Raw genomic sequence first — 9,186 nt, 5'->3', positions numbered from 1 at the left:
ACAGGGACAACCTGGGAATTCTCCCCCCAGGCTCAGCTTTTCCAGAGCTCAGTTCCAGCATCACTGCCCAGGGAAGCTCCAGGTTTCCCTGCATGACAGAAACACTTCCCCAGAGGCTCCTTCGTTTGTATCCAGACACCAGCCTGGCATTCAGGATCCCCCAGATGATCCAAACAGATGAAAATGTCTTGGTCCATCTGGGACTGCAGGAATCAGCCACACCCTGTCCAACCCCCATGCCAGGATCCCCAAGCTGATGAAAACAGGAACGTAAAAGTCACAGCACAGTAAAGAGCACAACTTTTACTTTATAAAAAAGACCAAACCAGAACATTTATGGCCGACGAGTGCAAAAGAATCCCATAAGACACCACACGTGAACCAGCTTCAGGGACCAGTTGACAGCCTTCCTCTCGGTGAGTTTCTGGGGGGCTTGGGGTTTTTTTGGCTAGTTTAATCCTCACACACTCAGTCTTCATAGCCAGATAGCCACTACAGAGGTGCATTTGCTCTGCACCAGTGACTGCAGCTCGCTGCAAGCCCAGCTCCCCTCCACAGCACAGCCCACGGAGCTGTGTCAGGGTGACCCGTGTGACACCTCAGCTCCCAGGAAACCTGTCCCAGTCACGACGTGCAAACCCATGAGAAGCACAAACCAAGCGGGGCCCTCAGGACGGGCAGCATTCGGAAGGAGGTGACCTCACACAGCTCCCCTGGGAGTCCCAGCCTGGCCTTGCTTCTTGTCTTTTCCTTGTATAAACTCGATTTCTCATAAACCAACACCTTTAAACACAAAGCAGGGAGGGGAAGCCAAATCCAAGGCTCAGTCTCTTCCCTTTATCTTTGAAATAGCTCTGTCAGTGTCTCCAGGTATGGTCTCAGTAATACCCCTGATTTCTGGAAGCACACTCTGCAAACAGCCCGTGGTTTACAGAAACAGGCTCTAACAGGGACTGAACTGTCCATTTCAAAGGGTTTTGGCCTTTTAAAGAAGCCTGAGAGCTCATGAGAGGAATTAAATCCTTCCTCCCTGCCCAAACCTCTGAAGAGCAATCGTAGGCTATAAAATAAAGGCACATTTCAGTTCAATTAAGGCACATTTCAATCCAACTGAGGCACATTCAAATCCATCGAAGGCACAAAACCATGGTCCACACCGCAGCCCGGGGCCTATCTGGGCTTTCCTCTCCCAAAATCCACTGGGTGTGTTTATGCTATGGCTGGTAAATTCAATTAAGCGTTTTCTGTTCATGTCCAAGGGCACCCAAAGCTCCAAACAAGCCCCATGGCTTGATGTGTTTACTTTGTGATAAACAACCAAGTGGCAACACCACAGATGCAGCTTCCTCCTGCTGCAGCCCTCCAGGTCAGCTGGCACTGAGCCCTCGGGATGGCAGTGCCCATCTCCTGGCTCCCACTGTCTGCAGAGAGCAGCAGGGAAGGACAAGGCGCCCAGGGGGAAAGGCAGGGACCAGCAGTGCCTCACAAACCCTCTGCTGAGCTCTCAGGAGCCTTTCCTTCTGAAGCAAACCGAGGCACTGAAGGGATTTTTCAGCAGAACAGTCCAACAGCCCACTTCTGAAGCACAGAAAGTCAGGAGTGGATCAGGTGCCCCCCTCACCTGCTCCAGGCTCTCCCAGGAAACACGGAGCGCTGGGCAGAGGGGTGAGGAGAGCTGCTGGCACACACAGGTCAGCGTGTGCTCCTGGGTGCCACCAGGCTGGCAGAGCTCAGAGCTCACCCCCACGGTCTGCTCACTCAGGGTCAGCCCAGCAGCCACCCAGCCCCCAGCACTGGCCCCGTCTCAGGACACGAGCAAGAGGCCACCAGTTAAATGAACCCCATAAACCTGAACCCTCTCCTCACGAGGCAGCAGGAGGTGACACCAAGGCTCGGCGGGGCAGATCTGCCTACTGAAAACACCACGGGTAGAAGACTTTGGGTTTGTGGGACCAACACAGGCACTTTGAATAGAGATTTGGGTCCCTAGAGAGCAGGATCTCGGCCTGCACCTCAACATCAGCACCAGCACAGAGACACCACACAGTTATTCCCTCTCCAAGTTCACTCAGGCAATGGCAGGAAGCAGAACTGTACAACAGGTCCTCAAAGCAGGGAAAGGGCTGAGCCACTGAGGCTGCTGGAGCTAAATGTGATTTACAGGAATCACAGAGGCACAAGTTCTCTGCTACTTCCTTGTCCATCTTCTCCTCCCTGGGCACACATTCCACCTCCCAAGTTCATTAGCTCTGCAGTTTGCTTCCTTGATTGTCCAAAAAACCCAAACTATCCAGTGAAATTCAGACAGCAGGACGAATCTGGCTTCAATAAGGATCAGGGTAGACTGGAAAAAAAAATCACCCATGGCACAGCACACTCCACATGGCAGGAGGATTGTGAGTGCAGCGAAGGTCTGGAATGCCTCCCTGCTGCTCGGGTCCTTTAACAGTACACCTGGAGCAGCGGTGCCCCGGACGAGTCAGTCTCTGTGTCCTGGAAAGAGGAATCTCTGCTGGTTGGAGAGCCTTGGGGAGGAGAGAGAAGAGAAGAGAAGAGATGGTGCCATTAGCCCAGGGGAAGCACAGCGGCCTGGCAGTGGGGAAGCAGCTGCCACAAAAGGCTTTGTGTACCATGAGGGAGGAGAAAGCCACACAAAGCCGTGGCAGGGAACAGCCCTGCCTGCACTGCAGCCATCTCCCAGGACAGAGCTGCTGTGCAGGAGGAAACTTGTCCTGTAGCCCTGGGTGCTCTTTGGGAGGACAGAGCTCGGGGCAGCCCGTCACTCTTGCCTGCTTCCCTTTTGCACAGTTCCTGTTGTTCCCAGTCTCACCCAGCTGTGACCTCTGGCAGTCACACCCCACATTCAGCCCCAAACTTTGTCAAGGTACAGAGAGACCGAAAGCTCTCAGGGCAGGTGCTGTGCAAGGACAGGGAACGTGCCACTCTTGGATTTCCCCCCTTTTCAGAAAGGCTCACCAACCCGGGGAGCGTCCGAGCTCCATCGCTCCCAAAGCCCAGGAGAGCTGAGGGGAACCCGAGGAGCAGGGTCAGCCCAGCCTTTGTGGAGGGTGAGGACAGGGGGGAGGGCAGGCCCAGGGCTCCCCTGTGCAGCCACGCCCGGCCAGGTGCGTTACCTGCGCTGCTGTGCCGCCTCATGTTCCTGGCCAGCACATCCGCCGGGGTCTCCTCCGATATCTGCACGGCCAGCTCTGCAAGGACACCAGAGTCAGCAAAGGATGATGCACGGCGTGACTCAGCACTGAGGAGCCCTGCCAGGGAACACCCTCAGGGAACGGGACAGGCAGAGTCTGAGTCTTCCCACTGCTTCCGCCAGTGGCCGGATTGAGCTGCGTGTCCTTAAATCCCAGGAGCAGCCTCTCTGCTAATCTGGGAAGCACAACACCCACACGGTTTCCTCTGCTACTTCTGGATACCTCCTTGCTCCCACACTCAGCTTTTCAAGGCTTTTCTACAACAAACCCTGTTATGACCTGCTCTGGAGCTCAGACACTTGAGGCTGCTCCCACAAGGAGGAAGAAGCATCAGCACCAGTGCTGGGAACAGCCCTTCCCTCCTCTTTGCAGGGATATTCACTGTGTGGAGCAGGTCTGGGCTCTGAGGACACACTGCTGGAGTCTAAGGGTGGCATTAGCCAGGCAGCACACGGGAGAGAGCCAGCTGAGTAACTGGACATCCTCGGGCACGAGCAGCTCGTCTGGTCCTACCAGTTCAGTTTGACTCACCGTTCCTCTGCCTCCCTTAGATGAGCACAGGCAGCAGCAGCAGCACAAACCCATCTATTGCTCAGCACAAACCTCACGGGCAAGGAAAGACAGGCTCAAGAAAGCCACAGCACAGGGAGGAGGGTGAGAAGCACAGCTCTGCACTCACACACCCCAGTGGAACAAGCCCACTGGGGACAGACGGGCTCCCAGCCCCGCTGCAGTGCCACATCTCTGCAGCTTTGGTGACACAACCCTCTGGCAGCACCCAGGGACCCCCAGGGACCCACAAGGACACCCACGGACCCCCAGGGACCCCCTGGGACCCTCAGGGACACCCAGGGACCCCCGTACCGTCCTGGCTGATGACCATGGACTCCAGCATCGTCTCGTTGCCGCTGTCGGGCGCGTTGCCCCGGCCGCACTTCTCCTCGTGGCTCTGGCTGGGGATGGGGATGTGGGGCCGGACCCGGCTCTTGCGGGTGCTGATGCGGATGATGCCTCGGACCAGCCGGCACTCGGCATCCTGCTCGTCCAGGTTGTAGTCCTGAGTTATGCTGTTGATGAGGTCCGAGATCTTGTTGGTCTTCTCCAGGAAGACGGTGTCCGAGGTGCACTTGGCCAGCTCGTCGATCTGGTGGACGCTGAAGAGCTCCGTGAGCTTCTTGAAGATCAGCACGTCGATCTGCCTGCTGGACATGGAGCCGTTCAGCTCGCTGATGTCCACGTCGGACTCGTGGAAGGAATAGTACTCCTCCGAGCTCCGGTGGCTGCTGGGCAGCGGTGGCTTTTCTATGCTGTTCCTGAAGGGCTTCTCCAGCAGCTCCTTGCAGCAGGAATCAGATTCCAGGTGGTGGTTGGTGTTCCTGTTTGGATAGACAGGGATGCCCTTCAGCTTCACGTCCGGGTAACTGAAACTGCTGCCCATGCTGGACTTTTTGATCTGGTTCCCGTTCTTCTCAGCAGGAGAGGTGTTGGTGGGGCTGTTTGGCAGCCGCCCGTTGTAGTCTCCGTTCTTCCCATCCTCTGCGGAGGTCTCGGCGGGCCCCGGATAGGGAATGCAGACACTGCAGTCATGGAAGCAGCCCCCACACGTCACTATGCAACAGAAAACCGCCTTGTACGTGTTCCAGGCCTGAGACAGCGAGGAGCAGCAGAAGCTCTGGTCCGGGGGAGCCTCTGCTGTCCCCGAGATGAAGGTGACGGTCTCTGCCTCGCGGCCGTTGGGGTCTTTGCGCCCTTTCCTGTCCCGCGGCTGCGGGGCCCGGCCGTGGCTGCCTTTGATCTCGGGCGTGGAGCCGCTGAACACGTCCAGGCTGACGTCCGCGGGCGCCCGCAGGGGCACGGCCTCCGGGCAGGGCTGCCGCCGGGCACCGCTCGGCTCGGGCGGCGCGCGGCTCCTCCGGCCCAGCATGGCTCGGCACCTGTGGGACACGGGGGTCAAACCGGAGCCACCCGCCGCCGGCACCCCACCTGGGCCAGCGGGCCGTCAGCACAGGGGTCTGACAGCCAGAGAGCCCCCAAGCCAACACCGCAATGATTTTCGGGAATATTTCAAGTCAGGACTCGCGCTGCTCTCGCTCAGGGCCCGCCACTGGGGCTCTCCCACCACCCAAGCCTTGCTGCTTCCTTTGGGTCAATGCTCTCATTAGAAGAGAGGTGCTTGAAAAGGGCTATTTTCAGACATCAAAACCCCTGTAACCTTCAGAAGAGTTTCCTCCACGCAGCTGGAAGGAGTCAGCTCCAGAGCAGCCAGGAGCAGCACAGCTGGAGGTGGAGCCACTGCCAGGCTCCAAAGGGAAAGTATCTTTTTTTTAAACAACTTCCCTTTGTCTCGCATTCCTCGGGATTAGGCCGGGCCCTGACAGCACTTATCCATTTCAAAACACATCGTGCCCAGGAGGAGATGACAAGCAATCCATCATTATGCAAGCTGCCAATTCCAGCTCCACGTTATTTGCTGCTATTTCAATTTAGAGGATTTAGCAATGACAGCATTACCAACACTAATGATTTCTGCCAGTCATGCTAAGGTCAGGCGATGGCAAAGACTTCCCTATGAAAACCTGATGTCTTCATCTGGATTAAGGAAAAGACCGTGTCAACAAGTCGGTCTCAAACCGCCCCTGATGGGAACAAAACCTTGACAAACCCTAGAAAAGCAGAAACCCCAGAGCAGGCCGTGCTCAGCTGTGCCAGCACAGCCCCTCCAGGGCTGCAGCAGGAGGGACCTGTCACGTTCCCTCTGCACAGAGCCAGCCTTCACACTCCGGCACGTTCATTTGCCCTGGTTTTAATCTTTCTGTCATTAAAGCTCAGCACGGGGTGATGTGAGGAAAGTCAGGTCAGGGCTGCCACTCTCCACTTCTGCTGCTCTGCCTTTATCCCACGCTGTGGTGGGTCCCAGAATTCTCCGTGGTTTCCAGGCTCCTTGGCTAAAGCTGCTTGCACCTCCAAGAGATCCTTTTAAATACTAATTAGGGTAATTAATAAGCAGTGAGAGCCCAGCCATAGTGTAAGTGTTGTAGGGCTGCCCTGGTTGTTTTACTATGGACTTTCTATAGGGCACTTCAAGCATGAATAAATAAATCTGTCAGACCTTGTTAGAGCACTGCCTCTTTTTCCCTGGTTTTTAAACCAATAGTCACATTTTCCCCACAAAGAAACAGGCCCAGACTGAAAGCCAGGCTGTTACAGCACACCACTGCTTTCCAGGAATATTTTGGCTCTGTTACCTTATGAGAATTCATCCCAGGAGCTCCCTTTGCACATTCCTGGGCAATATGCAAAATAAAAAGCCCCAGATGCTCCAATTTCAGGGCAGAGCAGGCAGAGCTCCCTCACCTCAGCATCACTGCAGAGTTTTGATTGCTTTCTCTTCAGAACAAGTCAGGGGTTTTTCCCCTCAACTTCCTCAGTTTTGCAATGCAGTTCAAAATTTAAAAACAGACTGAAAAAAACATGAAGTGAAATGAAAACATTTGAGCTGAACTGGGAACTGCCTACTGGGATGTTTCTTTTCATTCCAAGGCCTCACGGAGAGACCCAACATCTGCATTGCCCAGCAACACTCCTTGATGCAACAACAGAGAATATTCTGACATTTCAGAGCATCTGGGACAGAGAGAGGAGCGTGATCTCAGCTCTAAGGAAAGACCTGCAGGCACAGGTGCCAGAGACACCCCTGGGCTGCCCCATTCCCATCACAGCTCACGCTTCTGGGACCTCTGTGCTCCTCAGGAGCACAGACAGGACACAGCTCCTCGATCCAGCAGCTTCCCCAGCACAGGAACGGGCTGGACCAAAACCCCCAGCCATAAATCAATGCTCAGAGCAAAATCCACACCCCAGCGTTACTCACACGATGGCTGGGAGCTTCCTCTGCTCTCACACAGGCACCGTGAGTGACTGCAGATCCCTCTGGAGAGCCTCAGCATCTGCTCCAGAGGAGCCAGGAAGGATCCACAGAGGGTTTGCAGGACTCAGAGTTAGCCAGGGTCCAAGATCTTCATTGTTCAGAGGGCGGGATTTCCTTGGAAAGCGTTAAAGAAGCTCAGTTAAATTGTGAATCTCCTGAAGACCATCACACCCATCTGACAACAACCACGCTGCCGGTGCTGCTGGCAGCTAGAGAATGGCTCCTAGGTTCAGCAGACAGGATTTACACACAGCTTCTCTGAACTCTGAGGAAGCATCCACAGTGGGGAAGTGTCCTGACTGCCCTGCCAGGAGGTGGAAGTCACCTGCTAAGCTGCTGCTCCCCAGTGCTCTGCTGGCAGCGGAAGGGAGGGAGATCCCAGCCCAGGGTAAATGTGGGTCCAGCACTGTCCCCGAGCGTCCCTGGGGAGCCAGAACCCCCTCCCAGCTCTCTGGGGTATGAAGAACCCGCCCGAGGAACTGCCTCTCGCCAAACCCTCCTGGGCCCTGGCCCCAAACCCCCACCCCGCTCCAGCTGGCAGCCAGGGCTCCACCACGGGGCAGGCAAACAGGGTTTGACCCTTTTCCCTCCCAAAGGAAAGGGAAGGGAAAGGGGAGGCCCACCTGGGCCCCAAAGGGAGCTCCCGCTGCCTACCTCGGGCCCCGCCATCCCGCAGGCGGGGGAGTTTTGGGGAGAGGAGGAGCCGGCAGCAGCAGCAGCAGCAGCAGCAGCCCCGTCCCCACCTGCCCTGCTCGGCACAGCTCCCACCGCTGCCCCGGGAACCAGAGCCGAGCCCAGCAGCGAGCAGGGACACCCAAAACCCCGGCAGAGCTGCGGCCCCACCGGCCCTGCCCAGCGCCACGGCGGGGAAGGTCCCGGAGCAGCGGGAAGGGACAGCCGGGGGACACGGGGGACAGCCGGGGGACAGCCGGGGGACACGGGGGACAGCTGGGGGAACACGGGGGACAGCCGGGGGACAGCCGGGGGGACACGGAGGGACAGCCGCGGGGACACGGGGGACAGCCGGGGGACAGCCGGGGGGACACGGGGGACAGCCGGGGGACACGGAGGGACAGCCGGGGGACACGGAGGGACAGCCGGGGGACAGCCGGGGGACAGCCGGGGGAACACGGGGGACAGCCGGGGAGACACGGGGGGACAGCCGGGGGACACGGGGATCACGGGGGGACAGCTGGGGGGACAGCTGGGGGGACACGGGGGACAGCCGAGGAACACGGGGGACAGCCGGGGGATACGGGGGACAGCCGGGGGACGCGGGGGACAGCCGGGGAGACACGGGGCGCCTGGCGGGGGCAGCCCCGAGGGGATCCCGGTGTGGGGGTGACGGACCTGCCCTCCCTCCCTCCCTCCCTCCCTGCCGGCCGCGGCCTGCGGCTGCCCCCGGGCCGGGCCGCGAAGCGCCGAGCGGCGGTGGCGGGCCCGGGCCGGGGCAGATGCCGGTGCCGGTGGCGGTGCCGGTGCCGGGCCGGGCCGGGCCGGGCCGGGCCGGGCCGGGCCGGGCCGGGCCCGGCTCTCGTTACCTGCCAGCCGGGAGCGCGTCCGGCCCCGCCTCACCTGCGCCAGGTGCGCCACGTGACCCGGACGGGCCGCGCCGAGGGACAGCAGAGCGCGGGCGGAGCGGCGCGGGGCGGGCGGGACAAAGCGGGCACAACCCGGGTACAACCCGGTACAAACCGGGTATGAACCCGGTATAAACCCGGTACAAACCCAGTACAAACCTGGGTACACACCCGGTATAAACCCGGTACAAACCCGGTACAAACCCGGTACAAACCTGGGTACAAACCCGGTACAAACCCAGTACAAACCCAGTACAAACCTGGGTACACACCCGGTATAAACCCGGTACAAACCCGGTACAAACCGGGTATAAACCTGGGTACAAACCCGGTACAAACCCGGTACAAACCCAGTACAAACCTGGGTACACACCCGGTATAAACCCGGTACAAACCCGGTACAAACCGGGTATAAACCCGGTATAAACTCGGTACAAACCCAGTACAAACCTGGGTACACACCCGG

The 9,186-nt window shown here is 58.3% G+C and overlaps 1 protein-coding gene across 2 annotated transcripts; it reads right to left on the bottom strand.

The window, feature by feature from the left end:
- Positions 1-283: 283 nt before the first annotated feature.
- Positions 284-8,741, bottom strand: KDF1 (keratinocyte differentiation factor 1). Of its 2 annotated transcripts, none has more exons than XM_085559513.1 (5): positions 8,716-8,741; positions 7,084-7,254; positions 4,077-5,146; positions 3,135-3,209; positions 284-2,525 (listed from the first exon to the last, which is right to left on the bottom strand). In XM_085559513.1, exons 3-5 carry the CDS (start codon positions 5,134-5,136, stop codon positions 2,443-2,445), a joined length of 1,218 nt encoding a protein of 405 aa, XP_085415639.1. In that variant the 5' UTR covers positions 5,137-5,146; positions 7,084-7,254; positions 8,716-8,741; the 3' UTR covers positions 284-2,442. The 2 variants fall into 2 exon arrangements, with proteins under 2 accessions (XP_085415639.1, XP_085415638.1); XM_085559512.1 differs by having other exon boundaries at positions 8,682-8,733.
- Between the last annotated feature and the right edge of the window lie 445 nt (positions 8,742-9,186).

The sequence above is a fragment of the Lonchura striata genome, chromosome 23 (genome assembly GCF_050655825.1).
Source record: "Lonchura striata isolate lonStrDom1 chromosome 23, ASM5065582v1, whole genome shotgun sequence".
Lineage (NCBI taxonomy): Eukaryota > Metazoa > Chordata > Aves > Passeriformes > Estrildidae > Lonchura > Lonchura striata.
Note: the sequence above shows the minus strand (reverse complement) of the source record. Positions and strands in the feature narration are given on the sequence as shown.